Source organism: Chionomys nivalis, chromosome 1, assembly GCF_950005125.1.
Source record: "Chionomys nivalis chromosome 1, mChiNiv1.1, whole genome shotgun sequence".
NCBI lineage: Eukaryota > Metazoa > Chordata > Mammalia > Rodentia > Cricetidae > Chionomys > Chionomys nivalis.
This window is the reverse complement of record NC_080086.1, coordinates 25548647-25569379: the sequence shown is the minus strand read 5'-3', so window position 1 is coordinate 25569379 and position 20733 is coordinate 25548647. Positions and strand designations below refer to the sequence as shown.

General features: G+C 44.5%; 1 protein-coding gene across 2 annotated transcripts in view; it reads left to right on the top strand.

Annotated features, from left to right (window-relative positions):
• Ano2 (anoctamin 2) overlaps positions 1–20733 on the top strand; it is a 354947-nt gene that overhangs the window by 46953 nt on the left and 287261 nt on the right. For both annotated transcript variants that reach the window (XM_057773268.1, XM_057773275.1), the window contains exon 3: positions 15144–15242. In XM_057773268.1, coding sequence (XP_057629251.1) covers positions 15144–15242 — 99 coding nt within the window. The remainder of the gene's footprint in view (positions 1–15143; positions 15243–20733) is intronic.

The window sequence follows — 20733 nt, the reverse complement described above, 5'->3', positions numbered from 1 at the left end:
TAGCTCCAGAGGACACAGCTGGAAGGCTGTGTGTCTTTAGTGATTGACAGAAACACCTCATTTGTCCTGACGTGTTGATGGAGAGGTGGAAGAGCAGCCAGGGAGGACTCTCCCAAGAAGCCCCTCCCTGACCAGCAGGACGCACTCCTCCTGAGTTCCCCAAACTTTGAGCAGCTTCTCCCCTGGGCATCCTGAGTATGGTGGAGGTGGATGTGTCAGCCAGATCTCTTGGGAAGGGGAAGACCCAGATGGCAGGGGGCACATGATACGAAGAGGACGGTGCTTTCTCAGAGAGCCTCAGGTTCATCTACCATCTGCATTGGAGCCTCAAAGTTGCCCTGAGTCAGTGGCTTAGCTGGCTCTACAATAGACAACAGCATGAGGAGACTCTGGGAGTCTGGGAATACAAGGTGGGGGTGGTAGGGGTGAGGGAAGAGAGAGAAAGAGAGAGAGAGAGAGAGAGAGAGAGAGAGAGAGAGAGAGAGAGAGAGAGAGAGATCCTTAGGCATTTTCAAGCAAAAGGAATCCTGCCTGCCCCTGGTGGAGCCTAGGAGCACTTCAACCTTTTCCCTTATCTCTTTCATTCCCCTTTATCTGGCTTGGCTGTCAGCAGTGTGGTAGCAGTCAGCCATTTATAGGACCTTTGCAGTGGGATGAAGCACTATCCAGCCCATATTACCTAATTCTGAAAAAAAATAAAAGCCCTCAATGTAAATTTTATACTATCACTGCAGGAAGCTAAGATGCAGGCCACACCTAGGGGTGGGGTGCCCCCTCCTCTCCATACTGAATCTTCACAATGGTTCTGTGAGGGACATAATTTTCCCATCTAAGAACCAGAACTCAGAGTCACTGCCAAGGTCACAAAAGCAGAAAGCTAAGGAAGCCAAGTTCTGGAGCCATTTGCTTTGTCTTGGTTTTGAGTTGTGCCAGGCTGCCTCTCAAGCCTGTGGGCCTCTTCTTTTTCTGGGTAGACGACTATTTGGGAAACTTGTTCCTGACAAGGCTCTTTGTGCTCCGAAATGGAGGTTTAGGTCACATAGGTTTTAAAGAAAATTGTTGTAATTTCTTTTCTTGCGAAGTTTAATTGACAGATAATAGCTGTACACCTTTATGAAGTATGGTGTGGTGTTTTGGCATATCTATGCGTACGCAATGATAAACTTGACATCTGAATATCGTAAGTCCATTCTTCTAATTACGTTTATAATCCAGTGGGTTTTTGGCATTGTCAGAAAGTTGTGATAGGCCCTGGCCCTTCACTGTTTCTTCTGCCTCTCCACTCCGGGGACCTCACGGTTAGGCACTAGTCACTGCACTAGGAGTGCTGCTACTCAAGGCCCTGTCTCAGAATAGCCAGGTAAACTCAGACATTCTGCAGATCTCAAGAAAGCATCCTTGTTCCAAAGTGAAAAAAAAAAATCATCCCTAGTCACTTAAGTAGCTCCCTGCTGAAGGGACCTGGGCTGATTGTGCCTCCAGGAGACAAGCGCAGCTTCTGAGAAGACCTGTGTGCTCAAAGGCTCGCTGCCATGCAACATATGCAAGCACCGTGTCAGTTCTCCATCAGCGCTCCTGCTATTTGACCTTTGACCTTGGGCCCTAAGTGGCCTCTGGGTGGTGTTATGGTCTAAATGAAGAGCACATAGACAACATGTACTGATTTGGGGGATGTGTTAATTCAGGAATACCACGTGTGTGCAAAGCATCGAACCAGAATCGTGGAATTGTGGGCCTGGAGATAAAGACGTCAGATAGTCTTTTGATCCATGAGGGGCTGGAGAGAAGAATTCTGTGTTATGTTATGATAATGTTCAGATTATGTCAGCCTCTATTTTTACATTAAATTTATCTTTTTAAGTTTGTTTTCGTATTGTGTAGGAATTTATTTGCCCCATTATGTGTAGGTGCCTGTGGAGGACAGAAGAGGGTATCAGATCCCTGGGAACTGGAGTTACAGGCACTTGTGAGCCAGCTGCTGTGGGTGCTGGGAACTGAAACCTGGCCCTCTAACTGCTGGAGCATCTCTCCAGCCCTCAGCCTTTATTTCCAACCTTGGGCTTAGTGCCAGGTTGGTTCGAGGAGGAACACAGTAAGTGACAGAGCTAAGTCTTTGTTCTTGGAGTTGGAGAGCAGAAAGTCAGCCATGGGCAGGTGCTTTTATCCCCAGCTGTTACCATAGATGAGTGGTGAGTGATCAGGCTGGCAGTGCCCACTCCAAGAGTTCAGAAAGGCTTCCTGCAGAGCACGGACTGGAAGGAGCTGTTGGCAACAGCCTCGGAGAGTGCTGAATGACCCTCTTGGATGGGTCTAGGCAGAGCTCAGCTATGCACTGTGCATCCTGCCCGTATTCTCATCTCCGTGCTCCTCAGCCTCCACTTCTTCCTCACCCCTGGCTCCTGGTCTCTCGTTTGCCACCTGCTTTCCACCAGACTCCAGACCTCCTCATCCCAGCCTCTCCCCCAGCTTCCCTTCTACCGTCCACGCTCCTGCTTATTCCCAGCAGTTGGAGTGGCTTGCATTCTTCTGCATTGAATCTCATTTTGTTATTTCCTGTCCCATATTTTCTAAACTCCCCAGGTCCCTTCTCATTTATTTCCCCATCCTCTCTGGTGCAGTTTGCAGCGTTGCCCAGTTTGTTATCATCTGCAGATTTAATTAGTGTGGTTGATGACCCCTCTCTTCCAGACCGGAGGCTAAGGGGAGGGATGGGTGGGTCCAGGCAGGGCAGGCTCTGTAGTGGATGTGCACGGGGTCACGGCTGTGGAAGAGCCTGTTTTGGCTGTTCGGAGGGGACATGTTCCAAACTAGGCTCTCACCTCATATAAGGGGAAAGTGCCCCGGGAGCCAGAATTTTCTGGGAAAAGGGAGAGGATGCTGGAAACTGGATTGCACAAACCCCCGAATTCACTTAGCTGTCATACTGTTGAGCAATGTTAGGTGCCAGGCAGTTTGCTAAGCACCCTCCTTGTATCACGGGAGATCTCCACAAGCTCTCTGCAGGGCCACCATGATGCCTGGATTAGTATTTTTCTGTTATCCAAAGGGAAGCTAAGATACAGAAGAATTATGTGGTCAAAGGGAAGCAGGAGGAGAATGGTGTTTTCAGTAGGGCCTCTCTGTCTCTTCCTTTACTATATCCTAGTTCTTGCTTGACATCTAGAACTTTCTATGCTAATGGTTTATTTTCACAGCACTCCGGGTCACTAGACCCTCAAAATGATTCTGCGATTTTTTTTTTTAATTTTTTTTTTTTATCATAGTGACCTATTCTTCCTGAGTGCCTGTGAGCAGTTCGGAAATATCAGATTCAAGATCTGCATGTTGGCTGTTTCAATGGCTCGCATTCATAAATCAATTTAAATTTCACATTGATGACGCATATCTGAGACATTTGTGAGCACCTACAGTTATACCAGGCCTGGTAGATCTGCAGGATGTCACAGTGGTCTTCAATGTGAACTCCCTAGCCTTGGGGCATCAGGTCTTAGTGGAGCATCGTGTATTCCAGGAAGGGTACTTTTTTGTGTGTGTGTTACATCCCAGGACACCAAAGCATATGTGGCAGGTGTCTCTGTCGTTATTCTGTGTTAGTAATCCGCAGTCGTTGCGACAATTAAAAGTCCATCTATTTCTAAGAGTGATGGTATGGTGCTTGTGACATGTATGGAAAACAAACGTGGCATTCCTTGAAGGACCCACGGGGAGCCGAATAGCTGGAGTTTTGCCCCTCCAAGACTCAGGCAGAAATATTATTAAAATGATTGGTTTAAAGAAATGGTTCTTGCACTGAATATATCTTCCACCAGATTTCTAGAAGGTTTTTATCTATGTTTATGTTTCTACTACTCAGCTTCTGCCCACAAGGCTGTTGTTATGAAGGATTAGTGACTGGAGAAGGAAATGATACCTGTCTTGTCTCCTGAGACCAGGTGCAGGTCACAGCCTGGCTCCAAGTCACACAGGAAGCTTGTTGCGTTATTCAATTAAATCATAGTCTAGACAAATCTGAGAACAGATGGTCAGGTGCTGTCCATCTTTGCATTTTTGGTCACATTATAGAAGGTCTCACAGGGCTTGACGTGACAGCTCAAATGGTACCTGTCCCCCCAAAACATTCTCTAACTTTCTGATAATTTCTCTCTAGCCTTTTTGTGCAGCCTACTTCATCTTCCATATAATGAGCCCTTGACTGGTCCAGGCCTTCTTTCTATGAAGCGGGTGCCTTGCTACTGCTTTCCCTGGAATCTGACAGAAAGAGAAAACTTTCCTCAGAAACCTTGCCCAGTTCTCAAACATTATTGGTTTTTTATTGTGTTACAAAGTATATTTATACACTAATAATTGTGGCCAGAGGATTGAACACGTTCATTTTCATTAAACGAACCTATATCTGGTGCTATTTAGTTGTACTGGAAATGTCGGTCAAAGAGAATCAGCATTCAGCTAGCCAGCCAGCCAATCAGCCACCAGTGAACAAAATGGCATCCTTAAAAATTAGAACCAAAAACCCAAAGTCACAAAACAAAATATAATACCACTGAAATACAAGAAGATATTTAGAGAAAATCTGGCAGTTCTTGGTGGATGAAAGGGAAGACAACAGATAGTTGAGCATTCCCTAGTTACCCTGCACCCCTTTTCAACACTCACTCCAACCTTGGTGCCGGTCCCCTGCCCTATGCATCCACTATCATATATCTGGTTTCCAAGGAGGTGAAGAGTGTATGATGATGACATGATGGCTTTTATTTCTTTTGTTTACCCTGAACTCTTAAAGCCATTCCAAGCATTCAATTATGACTTGATACATACTTGCTGAATTGAAGTATTTGTGGATGGTTGACTCATAGGAAAATAGTGAAGATATCCCTTAATCATGGCTAAGAGATGACCGGGACACATCTTTGGGAGAGTTGGTGATAATAAGATTTTATAGAAGTATATGATGAGGGAGAAAAGAATCACATCAAGGTTGGATTGGTATGAAATTAGGGATAGGAATACTTCCAGGGTTATATGACCAGCTTTTTAGTACCAGAAGATGCTTCTCTCTCTGAATGAGATATTTTCCACATTGGTCGAAGGAATGGAGGCCAGAAAAACTGCAAGCTCTCTCTCACATATGGATCCTAGATTTGAGAGGGGAATGAGGGGTGTTAAGAAGAGTGGGGGTCACCAGGACAGTTATTTGAAGGTTATACCTTACCCACCCTCTTCCTCTTCCCCTCTGCTTCCTCTATAGGATGCAACCAGACTCTGCCATGTGCTCCTGCCTTCATGAATCTCACTGCTGCATCTTATCTTCCCCGCCACAGTAGGCACAGTGACCCAAATGTAACTAGTATACCAATGACTCAATATTTGATAGTGCTTACCTTAGTGGCCCCTACTGGTGATCCGCAGGATGGCTTTGAAGTTTATGGTCCAATCTGGAACCATTTTGAGAATATTCTAATATTAAATTAGATAGGATGAGGCAGGAGAATCAATCGGAACTAGCATAGACCAACCAGAAATTACTGTTTGTCGTTTGAGTGTCTAGCTCTTTGTCCCCTACTATCTGTGTGTTTTCCATCACCTGGGTGGTTGTGCTTCCAGAGTCCTCGTAGGAATGACAAGAAGGTGACCACTTTGTTGACTGTTTGGAGTCTATAACATCTAATTCCACTTGCTGGATGTCAGTTGTCCAAAAACATTTTTGTTGACAGATGAGAAAAGACATCAGGCATCTCTTTTTTTCCCTCATGATTTGCCTATGACTTTTAATCTTCTGCTTGGGAATGGTCATGTATGCCTGAAGTCCAGTCCTTAGGCTACTGGTTTTCCTTGGATTTGGAAGAGGCTCTGTATTTTCTTCTAGCAGGCTTAAGGTTTCTGGATTCTCTCTGTTGATAGGAATTCTATCTCTAGCTACCAGATTCCTACGGAATATTTTACAAACTGCCCAAATAAGCTTCCCATCTTATTTTTCACTCATACTTGGGTGGAACAATATAGAATGGCTATAACCTTGGTGGGTTTAGTTGTAGTTTCCCTCGTGATGAGATTCCCACATAGGTCAAAGGCAAGTGTCTGTGACTCAAGGTTACAAGCATACACTCTACACTCTGGCTACCAGGCATGCTCTTAAGTTTAATCTTAAAAGTCTCATTATATGCACAATTTTATATAATATGCTTTATAGTTTATAAAATACTTAGATATTGATAATCTTATTTGAGCCTGTGCTAGTGTGGCATTATTATTGACTTTTGAAGATTTATTAATTAAAATGAATATCTAGCCATAATATATTACAAGAAACAATTATTTTCAATAAAAGAAAAATTAAAATATCTAATTAAATGATTATATAATATAAATGGTGTTTTCTTGATGATCAGGGATGTTGATGATTTTTTAAGGTAGTTATTAACCACTTATACTTCTTCTCTTGAGACCCATCTGTTCATTTTATTAGATCATTTGTTGATGGTCAGTTTTGTTTCCTTCATGTTGAATTTTTGCAGTTCTTTGCAAATTCTGGATACTAACTCCTATCTGAAGTTCGGTGGGTAAATACTTCCTCTGCTGTTAGTTTCTTTTTCTCTATGACTATCCATTGCCTGTAACACCCCCCCCCCCTCATGTGTGTTGATTCTTTGGAATAACCCTGTGCTGTTGGAGTTTAGGAAGCTCTTGCCCACTCCAGCATCTTGAAGGACGTGCCTCTACTTCCTCTGTCAGTTTCCGTCTCAGATTTTAGACTCAGTTCTTTGATCTACTTTGAATTGATTTTTGTACAAGGTGAAAGATACGAATCTAATTTCATTCTTCTGTAGGTGGATATCCAGTTTCGTCAGCACTATTTGTTGAGTAGCCTATCTTTTTCCCCCACCATATGTTTTTGCTGCCTTTGTCAAAATCTGGGTGGCTCTATCTCTGTTGGTTTAAAATTTTTTTAAGAGAAAGGAATACAATGTTTTAATAAAATATCTTTAAGATAAAGAAGGAGTTTATGGCATTATTTTACATCTTTTTGTGTATTATTTCCTCTTAGCTCTCTTGAGTTACAACTGATATATTGCTAACCGATCAAATGTAATAAATTGGTTGTGTTCTGATAAATTCCCACACCTTGCAAACAATCACCAAACAATGAACATGTCTGTCACTAACAGTTCTACATTTCTGCCTTTACTGCTTCCTTTCTTATAGTCACATGGCATTCTTATATTACAATTATTCAAACATCGTCTCTTAATTTCAACCATGGAAGCTTGTCAAAAATTATGTAGCCGATGAGTGACAGAGATAGGGCCCAATCCTCAGGTCCTAGTACTTGTATAAGCCTTCCCTCCCAGCCTTCCCATGAGCTGTTTCTACATGATGATAACTATCCTTCATTCTTCCAGATGTGTGCTTTCTGAAGCAGATGCAACTCTTGGTACGGCAGAGGCTCCGTCATCTGGTCCCCAGGGTTGAAGCCTTTGCTATGGTAGAGGCTCTGACGTCTGTCCTATAGGTTCCCTCAACATTTAGTCTTCTGCTGGGCTTTGAGTAGTGCTTCCTGTCTGGAGTGCACCGATAAGTCCTCCAGAGTGGAGACTCTGTGACTTCTGAGTTCCTGCCCCTTTAGGTGTCCAGAAATATAACTAGAGTGACTCAGATTTCAGATCCTTAGTTATCTCCTTGGTTGCCTTCAAACTTAATTTGGGGACTAGGTAAAGACTTTTACATAACAAAGGCCATGCTGCTGGTCTTTTATGGGTTTGAGGCAGGGTTTGGTGGGCATTTGGATCTGCCTTGTGCTTTTGACGATCATTGACCTTCCTTACCCAGGCCTGCAAAACGTTGGCGTTGGAGAGATGCCCCTGGCTGACACCCAGAAACTCACAGGAGAGCAAGGTCTCATCTTTCCTTATCTAGTCATGGAACTCTTCTCTTGCTTAATGTCAAGTCACAGTGTCTCTGGGAGGTCCTCACTCCTAGGCTGGAAGTTCATGAGAGCTACAGTGAAGTTGGTTATGGCAAGAACAGAGGTAGATGGTGGGGACCTCTTACGGAGTGTGTCCTTTTTTGTTTGTTTGTTTAATTTTTTTTTGTTCTTTTGAGACAGGGTTTCTTAGTAGCTATGGAGCCAGTCCTGGAACTAGCTCTGTAGACCACGCTGGCCTCAAACTCACAGAGATTCCCCCACCCCCCTCCACTAGTGCTGGGATTAAAGGTGTGCACCACCACCAATTGGTCCGGAGCATGTCTTAAGTGGATCTTGCTCTAGTGTCAGAAGTGAGTTGTCCCAGTTTATATTCCACTTCTAAATTTGGTCCCTGGGGATTCTCTCATCTTCACCGTGGAGCCATGGACCTTTGGTCCCTGCTGATCCCAGCTCACCTGGATTGGTGATCTTAGCGGAGTCTACGAGAACCTCACCCACCCTGTCCCCCTTTGTTGCCTCCACGTTCCTCTCCCCGCCCGTCCTCTGGCAGCCCCGTTCGTGGGTCGTGATGTACTGCAGCTGATGTTCTCGGCTCACAGAAGGGCCTGGGACCAGAGTACATAGAGGCCTCTGGGGTCAGCACTGGGCTGGTTTGGCAGGACTGTGGGGAAGGAGTCTCATGGAGTATCAGTTTCCAGTGTTTGGCTGGAGCTGCATCCCATTCGCTCTTGTCTCTCTAGAGGGGGGACGTGGTCTTGGGAAGCCACATGCAATCTTTGGATAACAACAAGAAGACATAAACAATCTGTATACTCTCACCAGGAGTCTGCAGAAGCGGCCAGGAAGCTGGAGAGAGGTGGCCCGGGTGGGGATAAGTCTACCTTAGTTTTAAACCCTGTTCTTCTACCTTCGGTGACTGATATCTTGCAGGGAAGGGTTCAGGGTGGCCTGAGCTGATGGGTAATGTGGAAAGACCCCAGTGCCAGGTAACATGTGCTTCTATCCTGATTCTGCTCCTACCTACCTGTATCTAAACCCAACCAATTCAGCCTATGGGGCTTAATGTTTTCAGTTGCTCCTGAGGGAATGTTTGTCAAGGATCTTTGGGGGTCTCTCTGACTCCAGAGTTCTGTGGCCACATGGATTCTCTCTGCTGCAATGTATCTGTGTTTATGTTTCAGTAGCAGGCTCCTGGGTCCAGGAGCTAGCAGCATGGCTGTGTTGAATAGCACCACGACCATCTAATGTTTGACATGTAAGCATACCCCAAACTTGTACATTATGAGGCTCTTCTATTTTTTAGACTATCCCTGATTCTTCTGCTTAATGCTGTAATGTACTTATTAGCTCACGAAGCAGTATGCTCCCAAATATATACAATTTCAGTTCAGTTTAGGTTGGGTTTCATGAGTACTGAGGTATTTGCCAGTGCTTCTAGGAGAAGGGACAGAGATCTACATATGCAATGGGCACCAGAGGTTCTCAGGAATGGAAAAGCCCTCCAGGGTTCTTACAGGGCCCAAGAGCAGGTGGAGGCTTGAATGACTATTTGCTGACATAAGAGAAACATTCAGGAAATATATGTAAGGGCAATTGAATTATCTCGCCCAAACAATTAGATTTGTACTGTGTTGGACAAAGGACACCAATTACTTTCTGGGCTGTGGTTGTCTGTTTTCGAGAGTAGTCACAGTACTAAAATATGACTGTCTATATTTATGGATATTGAAACCAAAGAAAATATTTGATGAACATTTGCTATATGCCAGGCACAATGGTGGCTTTGAGAAAAGAACAATCAATATGGTGTGTTTTTTTTGTCTCCATGAAGCTGTTGTTCTAAATCAAAGGGCAGCACTTAACACTGTGATGACTGCAGGGGTGAGTGCAAAACTATGAAGGGGGCGGAGGTCAAAGTGAGAGACCAAATGTAATCCAGGGACACAGGAACAGCTCCTGGGGCAGAGGTGCTCAAACTGAGCCCCATGTAGGGGTTGACTGGGCCTGAGAGAGAGGATAACTTAGAGGTGAGAAGATTGAGCAGAAGAAACTTCTGAGATTGGAAGATGGCTGGATGGTGGAGCTCCGAGGTGGAAGTTGGGTGGAACAGTTGGACACCAATGAATAGGGCTGTGTGGCAGAGTAGGGGGGGAGGAGGAAGCCTGGGACCTTAGATTAGGACTCCTTTAACTTTCTTCACCAGTGACCCCTTTTTACCCAGGAAATTATATGTGACCTCAAATACACAGGTATATGAAATAGATGTATTTCATAAATTTATTTTAAAAGTCTATTGATCTATCTATCTATCTATCTATCTATCTATCTATCTATCTATCTATCTATCTATCATTTATCTATCATATCTATCTATCTATCTATCTATCTATCTATCTATCTATCTATCTAATTTTACCATTCATTAAAGACAAAAACAATTTTACATACTAATGAGATGGATATGATTGTTCATTTTATATAAAATATTAAATCTCAGGTGCATATTTGATGCTGAAGGGCACAGAAAAATATCTTCAACATTTTTCAGTATTTTGGTTTTATAGTCATTGATGTTGAGAACTTTACTTCATATAAATATGTGGTATAAAATAACAGAAGTAAATTTAAGATCATTTTAAGAATTACTGGAAACTCTGTCTTGATCCCAAGTCAAAATTTATTGAATGGTCTGTAAATGAAGCTCAACTCAGCCATTTTTAAAATTATACATACTAACACAGTACAATCTATAGATGTACTAATTTAATTCTTTATAGGCTGAGTGCAATATTAAAGTGCTTTGTTTTTCCATGATGAAACCATTCTGTTTATGTAAAAACAGACAATTGTGTATATAAAGAGAAAACACTTCTTCCCACAAACCAAACCAAGCCAACCAACCAACCAACCCAGCAGCCAAACAGGAGTCTCCAGTCTCAGTGAAGTGACTTCAGAGAAGCACTTGTTGGCACTGTGTGGTGTGACACATGGTCAAAGTGCACATGCTGTGTGCTTGGAGCAAAGGCTTTGGTGAACTTTCATGGTACATCTCAGGTGAATATTGCCAGAAACACCTCAGTCTTATTACCTGCTTGATTTTGAATTAATTTTTGGCTGTTGTGCATTCAGAACCTTTTTACTATTGCACACATTTTTTTAATAACTCCCACTCTCAGCCAAGCTACCCCCACATCCAGTCGAGCCACACAGTGTGGGGTCCACAACCCACAGTGTGGAAAGTTGGGGTTTTCTTGCCTACTTTGTGAACCCAGCTCTTTGTTTTGTGCTTAGTTGTGAACACATTTGGGGAGCTAACTCACAAAAGTTCAAAGAGACTGATAACGTTTGGTGGGAAGATTCGTCGCCTAGGGCTTCTTACACTGTCTCTTTCCTCTGCTGACAACTGCATTCTGTGTTTCGGTGCATTTGATAGGAACTTTAATGCTAACTGTCTGGCTGGGTTTGGGAGACCCTCCAGACAAAATGCTTAGGCATAAAATCTCATAGGGATGGGTAAGATGGGGAATGTCTTATCTTTATGTTAAATTTCATGTGAGGATCTGAAAGTAGTTTATTCGAACCCTGCTCTCAAATTCTACAGATACTGTCTATTTTGAGTCTGTGAGTTCCTTTAAGGGGTATCTTAAAAACCCTGTAGATAATTTTTAAAGTACAAGGCCCAACAGAAACAGGATTCCTGATTCACAATTTTAATCTAACAGAAACCAGTTTTCCCTCATTGGTGACTCACTATTTTGTGCAATGCTGTGCTAAGGGCCTGAGGAATATAAAAGAAGAACTGGATATAGTCCCTCCAGCTAAGAAGCAGGCTATATGAGTGGAGCCTGGTGAAACTGATGTTCTTGGAACATTCTGCAAGACACACTAGAAGATACTTTATCTCAAATTTTTAATGTTTTGAACTGTTTTTAACTCTTTTTTTTTTTTTTTAGAAACTGAGGCTAATTTGCTTAAGTAACTTACTGGCCCAGGTTCCCACAGCTTTAAAATCTGTAAAATCTGGGTTCAAATCTTTGTCTGTTGGAATCAGAAGCTCCAAGTTCCTCCTATTCTTCTACTCTGCCTCCAAAGAGAGCAGAACAGATAGCACCTGGGACCAGAGAACAGAAAACATCTTTTCGTTATTGTGTTTTAGCTTACTGCCTGTTAACCTCCAATTTTAGATCCTTGTGCTAGTAAGGCAGAGCTTGGCCCATAGTTTTTAGGTTTTTTTTTCAGAAGATGCTATGAGGTACACTTTGCATCAGCTTGCATCAGCCCGGGTGCTCTTCTTTTTATGGGACGGTAACATTTTGTGACATGAAAAGATCACGACAGCTGGCCGTTCACTCCGCAAAACCATATCCCGGCCTTGACTTTCAAGCAAGTTCTATTTACAGACAACGGAAAAGCAGAATACCTTGTTGCAGAAAATTAGCATCCCCTGTGAGAAGGAGTCTTGCCTCAGTTGGTGTAAGATTGGGCTACCATAGGCAGAGCCTCTAAAATCGTAATGGCCAAACAAGGTAGTATTTTGTCTTTCCCATAAAGATGCAGGGAGCAGCCCTAGACCCAGATTCTCTCTTAATTTTTTTGATTTTGTTGGTCTGGACTTTGACCCCAAGGTCTGAGTTATAAGGCCGTATCCAGGCAACAGAGATGGAGAGGGAAGAAGATGAAGAGTCAAAGGTACCTATTGTCTTTGAAGAAGGTTGCTGGAAGCTGCTTCGTAACACATTCATCATGTTGGCCAGCAATTACCCAAATTCTGGGAACGCCTCGCTGCAAAGGACATATAGTCTTGATCCTAGAGGACCATCTGCTCGGTGAAAAATGAAGAAAATGAGAATGGCTGTCTGGGGACAGCTAACAGTCTGCCACCACTGCCGTGGAATTTGGCCTTTGCTCCCCCAACCCTTTCTTAAACTTTGAACATCTGTACCCACTTAGTGGACATTTGGCACGAGCCCAAGACACAATGTCTCAATAAAGTTAAAAAGACATTTGTCTCAATTCAGAAATAAAGACAAAGCATAAGATATTAAAATTAATGATGTCTTGATTTCATCTAAGCGTGAGGGATGATGCCTCTTGTCACCTTTCATCGACAACATCTTTTCCCGGGGCCACAAAAGAGAGCTGAGGCTACAGAGGGCCACCTTGCAGGTGGGTCCTTTTCTTATTGTTGAATTTCACTGAGCAAAAACTCAAGTTACCGTTAGAAATAGCAGCAAGTGATCGATGGCACTGTCTTGTCACCCTGGCTATTCCAACCAGAGGCAGGAAGTGGAAACCTGGGAGATTCTCACCGAAGGACACTCCCATAGCTGTGTCAGAACTGCGCTGCACGTGGGAGCCGAGGGGGGGCAGAGTGTCCAACAGAGGGCGGTCACTAGATTCCCTATGTGCCTTCTGAGTTGATTGTGTAGTGACTGGCAGGTGGTTTCAGTCAATAGCAATGTTTGTCTCTCTCTCTCTCTCCACTGAGTGGAGAAAAACCATCAAGGAGAGCAAACACTTTTGGGTTTTGAAAATTATTTTTATCATATTTAGTTCTTTTCATAACATTGAGTAAATAAATCACTCGAGTCTTTCTTGCTTGGTTTCCATGACTATTAAGTAGAGACAATCATCACACCTGCCTTTCTGGCGTATTCCTCATTCTTCTGCCTTAACGCTGGGGACCCTTCATTCCTGAAGTATCAGGTTCTGGAAGCCTGAATTACTAAAGGTGTGTGTGTGTGTGTGTGTGTGTGTGTGTGTGTGTGTGAAGTCATTATGTAAGAATATGTATTCTTCCTTTGTATTGTGAGGGCTCTAAAATATCTGTCTTCATTTCAGAGATGTGTGAACACCTTCATAGTCAGAGAGGAAAGCAGCCCCTTGCACAGGGTTGCTGTTCTCCCTGGCACACTGTAAAGCACCGTCAAGGCTATGGGTTCATGGCTTCCACTGTTATCTTTACCCCTAAACTAAGACTGTAGAGCATGGTTTCCTGTAAATGAACCTGGGGAATGAATTTCAAAGGATACCTGCATATATGCAGACTGCACACGGAGTCCCTGTCTTCTCAGCGTGACCCCGTGTTCCTTGCCTCACTAAGTGTGTTTGGTCAGGAAAACCCTCCTCTCCTCTAAGGTATGGGTGAATGAAAGGAGTGAATGGAAGCTGTCCCCACCCAGCATTTCTGGAGAGAAGGGCTAGAACATGGGTCTTAATCGATGGCTTTATCCCAATACAGACGGTATATCTGCTGCCTCATCTGCTTCTTCCCACCATGGTACAAAGGTTCTCTGTAATTTCCAATAATCATTTGATGAAGAAATTCACAAACAACATGTTCATTTTCTCTCTGCACACAGTATTTGTGACTTTTTTTAAAATTTATTTTAAAGGTATCACAAATAGTGGCATCTTTGCCAGGTTTTACTACTCAGTTTTCATCCTCTTTCATTCTTTGGTGACAAAATGTGTTAGAATTTACTTTTATTCAGAGATGAGGGTGAATCTCTGGGACAATCTGACAAGTATTTATTTCAGACATGGTGACCATGGCCGAGTAGGTGGCTGACTTAGCCTCTTTCTCCGGTGTTCATCACTGCAGTCTGTTACTTTGAGTGACATCCATGGGCAGTGTGATTGCTTCTCCTGGGATGCAGATTCACATTGTGCTCACACTGGACCACGCATAGGGTTGATGGGTTGGTATTATTTTGAGTGGGACATTTAAAGCATTGTGGTCTATGTCTCTTGCTCATAGGTTTGCATGGTCACTTGTGATCTGAGACAAGCATCCAGCACAATCGTAGAGGAGGAGCATAGATTTCATCAATGAGCCATAAAGCCTGTGGCTGGAGACAAACTGAGAAATTGGTGCCTTGAATGCCCACCAACCAACTGTTAATGCATTAGTACAGTTTCTATGGAAATCATAATTGTATAATTTTCAAGTGTGTTTATAAAATTATTTTATTTCCCCCATGAAGCCACCAGCCTCCGTGGACCATACTTTGGGAACACAAACACTTTGGAACCAGAGCATATCTGGAACAGAAAAGATACATTGGGTATGGGTGTGTGACATTGGCTCCAAAGGACATTTAAAAGGGACAAAAATCCACAACTGAAGGAACAAGATCTCTGGGCTTCTAGAGCTGGGAACTGAGAATTTTCACTGTGTTCTTACAAGTGTTTCTATTTCTTTTCCCTTTGTATCTTGCAGAGCAAAAGCCAGGGATCTGTCTTTGTTCGGATCCACGCCCCATGGCAGGTGCTGGCCAGGGAAGCAGAATTCTTGAAGATCAAAGTCCCCACCAAGAAAGTATGCACTTGTTTCTCCTGGATTCGGGGCCTCCTGAGGGCTGGATGCATGTGGATGCTTTGGGAACTGGGCCATGTGGATGTGGCTTTCATGGAGTCGAAGGCAAACTTGTCTCCCCAGGGATCCTAAATATGTGGCCAGGAGGTGGGTGGGACAGAGCAGAGCTGGTGTCCCTCTGTCTGTCTGCCTGCCTGCCTGTCTGTCAGACTTCCACCTGGGCCATGCTGTCTGGAAAGCCAAACATCTCATCTTTATTTATTTTTTCTGTTGCACCTCCTTTTCTGTTGCTCCTGAAGTTCTAGAGCCATCAGGCATTTCTCTGTATTGAACCTGGCAATGGGATCAGGCCACAAGCTGTACTAAGCCCGGGGTGTGTGGAGAAAACAGCACCAAAGATGCTATGGGCATACTATTGTGGCTGGAGTGGTGGCTTCTGTTCTCCCAGAAGTTAGGAGTTTCTCCACATGGGAGGAGACGGGAACCATGTAGGCGATGTTTCCACAAGCTCGGTGCCAGTGTCTCACCTGGAGATGGCAGTTTGCTCGGTTGGTATGGAATGAGGCTCAGGAACCAGTGCTGTGGAAAAGTCATTCCCTGGAGGTGGTGCTGTGTGGGCTGGGTGCCTCACAGCGTAGATGGTGTGGGAGGTAGTTTTCAATTAGAACAGCGTATGCACAATTTAAAAATCTCCCCAGTGAGTTCTCAACCTCTCCTCGTGTCTCTTTGTACAACAAAATTCAGCAAAACAGCTCCCCAGAGAAGAGAATTATTTGTTCCCAAACTTTCCGTTCTTTTTCCTCACGCGTTTTAGGGAAAGGAGTGGGACTGACGTACTGGGGTAGATGGTGGTTGTGTTAACCCTGAGTGGTGCTCTATGGGTATGTTGCTGTCTCTGCCTCATACAGTTGTTTCACAGATAGTGACTTACCTTTGCACAGATCCTGCTTCTCACTCTAACAACCATTTCTATCTCCAAGTCAGGAGCAGAACTCCTGCATCTGCTGCCTCTTGGTGCTGCCATCCCTGCCTCCCCATCTCATCCTCGGTATTGACAATAGCCTTAGAGTGATGAACACCAACTTACATTGTTAACTGTGCTAACAATATAATAGCTGTGCACAATCTTCACTGCCGACAGGTCTACTGCGTGTCAAAAATCATGCATTTAACGCTAGCATGTGTCTGAGCCATCAAGAATTCTCCAAAAACAAGAATAGAACCTGTAGATTTTGTTCTTATGATTTATTAAACTGGAGTAACAAATGTCAATCAAATAATAAGCAAACGTGGAGATGAGGATCACCTATAAGTTTTTTTGATAAAACACAAATTTGGAGGAGTCACATGTTTGATTATTTTATTATTTGTTTATTTTTATTTATATATTTATTTGGAGCACTGAGAATCTTTCTGTGTAGTCCAGGCTGGCCTCAGTCTTGCACGCCTCCTGTCTCAGCTGCCTAAGTACTAGGACTATAATTGTGTACTACCGTGCCCACTTTCTTACACTGATGGTTTTCCCATATGGCTGTGCTCTTGATCCTCTGATTTTAGTTTGCTTATTTCTAATCCTATTGTTACGAATCCATGTGCCATCTCTGTTCTGGGATGCCACGCTTCCCAGCCAATGTATGCCTGGTCTCTTAGCAAAACAACCCATGTCCCAATCTTTTAGTCTTCCTGGTAGGATCCTAACTCGCCCAAGCCCCTTCACTTCTCTTTTGCTTTCTCCAATATGTTCTTGTCCCTTTTCTTTGGTTCATTTGAATAGCTGGTGCTGTTTTCACCCCATTCTACCTGTGTCATGGTCTCTATTTCCATCTCTGCTATCTGGTCTTTGGGAAGAAGGTGAGCAAATCTCTACTATCCATTCCCGAGTAGCAGGAGGGTCTGTTGTGGCAAGCCTAGTGGTGTTGGAGAACTGTATGCCATCGTCTGCATCCCCAGCACACTGCTTCTTGGCTCTCCCCCCAGCTCCCTTCTCCCTCCCTCATGCCTTCCATCCACCATCCACCTTGCTCTCTCTTTCTCTGTTCTTTGCGTCATCAACCACTCCTCGGCACCCCTTGTGTTGCTGCCTGCTCTGACTCCTCATGCGCAGGCAGCCTCCTGCTCACCTTGCTTTCTATCCCATGTCTCCGCTTCTTCCTTCCACAGCTTTGTAGCGTAGCTCTTCATCAGTGATAAGCCTGTCTCCTGAGCTGCAGCTCCAATACATTAGCAATTTGGAACTCATCGTGTGCTGCACTGTTGGGGCTTGAGTTTGTAATGAGCTGAGCTGGATGAGCCCTCTTATAAGTATTCATCTTGGGGCTTCTTCCCTTTCCATGTTGACAGCACAAGGCATTAGGCATTATGTTAGATAAGTCCCAAGAACAGGCATGGAGGCTGGGTGTTCTACTCATTTATTGTGCGATTTGAGAGTCTTGCTTTTTCTTCTTCAGGGCCTCTGTTTCCCCGCCTATGATTACCCACTGTAATTTCTTAGCAGGTGATTTTAAGAACCTGGCTCTTAATGGGTGGTGTGGAAATGGAAGAGTTTGTTGTTGAGTCCATTTCTTGAACTATTTTTCTGAGTGTTCTCAATTCCTGGCATACTCCAGGTAGCTTCCTTCCTGATCTGACGTTCAGTCAGCATGGATGCAGCTCCTGGTGTATGAAGTCTTTGGAGAGCCCTGAGGTCACAGAGCAGCCCAGGCCCTTGGGAGTGGCAGACATGGTCCAGGGCAACAGGAAACATGCACCTACCCAAACAGAAGGCAGCCATCGGAGGCTGAGTACATTGTAGGCAATCTGCAGAGCCTGGATTGTTGGGGGTTGGGGGTCTGAGTGAGGCTGTGACCACTCCTTCAGGCTGTGCAGGGACCAGAAAACACTTTCCCTAACCCAGTAGTTCTGGGTCCCAGACTCCACACAAGTGGAAGGTTCTGGCATCCTTCTGTGTGCTCAGCCACATGGCCCCTGCTGTTCTCCATATTCATAGCATTCGGGGGCCTTGTAGTTGGCCTCACAGGGGGTCGTATAAGCAGAGAGGAGACTATAACTTGTGCTGGGTAGGATACATGTGTTTGCAAAAATTAATTAGAGACTCTGATCCCAGGACTGGGGGTAGATTAAACCCACTTCCTGCAGTGAGGGAGGGCTGTGGATTAGGGAAGATGAGACATGGCTGTCTGTGGAGGGCCAGTACTACTCTTTTGAAAACTGGGTTTGGAAAAGTGACTAAAATGAGACTAATCCACACTAGCAGAGAGTCACAGCCTGTAGGTGGTGGGAATGTGAGGCACGGTTTAGGAGCAGTTGAGCATCTTCCGGGTTGGCGATGGCTTGGATCATAACCCAGTAAGGTCCAGAGGGACCAGAAAGGTGTGGAGGAAGTCATGAAGTTGAGATCTCAAACCCGCACAGATCCAGTGTAATGTGTCCAGGGACTCAGAGTCCTGAGCACAGATATTAACTGGGAGGGGGAATCTTGGAAGGAAGCATTTGTTTTCCAAAAACAACAACAGAAGGGCCTGCATTTTGTGAGGGACACTTCACAGGCACACCCAGGAGGGAGTAGGAAGGTTGGTCTCTGGTCCTGAAAGGTCTAGAGAGATTCGAGATAGGTGACTTGGGGGCAGATGCTATAGCCCTACTGCTTACTACGAAGATGATCTTTCTAGATCAGGGTCCACATCTATGCTCCTCACCTCCACTTGCTTGTGAGCAATACTCCCTTTCTCAGCCCTGGCATTCACATTTCCCAAGCCTCCAGCAGAGACAAGGCTGGGGAATAGGTGTGTGTGTGTGTGTGTGTGTGTGTGTGTGTGTGTGTGTGTGTGTGAGAGAGAGAGAGAGAGAGAGAGAGAGAGAGAGAGAGAGAGAGAGAGAGCTGGGGCTTTTAAAAGGAATGTTCCTTGCCCACAAAATCATATTAACACAGCCCAAGAGGAAACATACCTGGGATGGGTAGTACCACTTTTGCCTGACCCATCAGGCACGTCAGCTGTTGCTAGCAGATTGACTGGTGTTAATGGTATCATTTGCTACCCCCAGGATCCCATAAAGACATCAGATTAAGTGTCCTTTGCATGTAAGCAGATATTGTTTGAGCAGGTCACACCTTTTTAGCAAAGCAAGGTTAGAGATCTTCACGCCTCGCAAACGTGAGTCGCACTGCAGTGGAAAGCTGGTGTGGGAATCAGCAAGTGTCTGAAAACGCCTGGCACAGGGCTGCATGGCTCCCACAGTAACTGCCGTCACTGAGGCTGCTGCGGCGGCTGCTTGTTTCACAGCCATGCATCTCAGGCTGCATAGTTGGCACTGGGTTCGGTTGTTCTTTTCTGCTCCTTCCCTTTCCTCCCCCTTCATGGCCAGCATCTGCAGCAGTGGGGGATATGGGCCCAGTCCATCCACTCACCTAGGCAGCCAGCAGCCCGGATGGAGAGGCAAGAACAGATGGCCGTTAGACTGTGCACTGGGGAGGGGGATACTGTTTCCTAGGGAGCAGCGTGCAGCAACATGATGGTTCCATGTGTATGTTCTGCTGTGCCTTGATTGGGGAGGCTTGTGGGAAGATGGTTAGACTTGCCATTCAGCAGGGCGAGCTGGGGGAGCCCATTCCAGGGGGAAGCAGCCATGTGACAGGTGTAACAAGGGAAGGCCTGAGCTCTACGCTAGGCTCTGTCTCGAGCATGCTTCTGTTGTCTTCTTCTCAAAATGAGGTCTGAGTTGGAGACTAATGAAGAGAAGATCCAAATGGTTCATTTTATGAAAAGACATATAAAAAAGCCTGCGCAGTCCGGGGCGAGCAGGGAAATGCAGGAGAAATAAAGATGATAAAAACCGAAAGTAAAGGTGGCAGATGCAAGTCAGACAGAATCTCATGCCGAGCTTCCTGGTAGGCAGAGCAACAGGAAGTGTGGCTCCTGGCAGCTGAAGGAATGAACTGATTCGTGGGCATGGGAAGGACAAACTCTTTTCTATTACAAAGTATAACTTTCTTTAAAGGTGTTCAACAGCATAGAAGAAATTAGGTTTCAGTTACAAGTTCACATATAAGGCTAGAATATTTTTTTAAACACTTTTTATTTTGGTTTTTTGAGACAAGGTTGTGTGTGTGTGTGTGTGTGTGTGTGTGTGTAACAGTCCTAGCTATCCTGGAACTAGCTCTTGTAGACCAGGCTGGCCTCAAACTCACAGAGATCCATCTGCCTCTGCCTCCTGAGTGCTGGGATTAAACGTGTGTGCCACCATTGCCTGACTAAAAAAGACTTTTATACACTAAAACTTTTAAAATTATGTATGTGTGTGCACTTGTGTATGTGTGCACATGTGAATCTGTGGAAGCCAGAAGAGGGTGTCAGGTCCCCTGGTGTTGGAGTTTCAGGTGTTTGTGAGTTATCCAACATGAATGTTGGGAACTGAGCTTAGGTCCCCTAGAAGAGTATCAAGCACTCTTAACTGCTGAACCACCTCTCTATAGCTCTTGGCATAATCTTTTATTTTT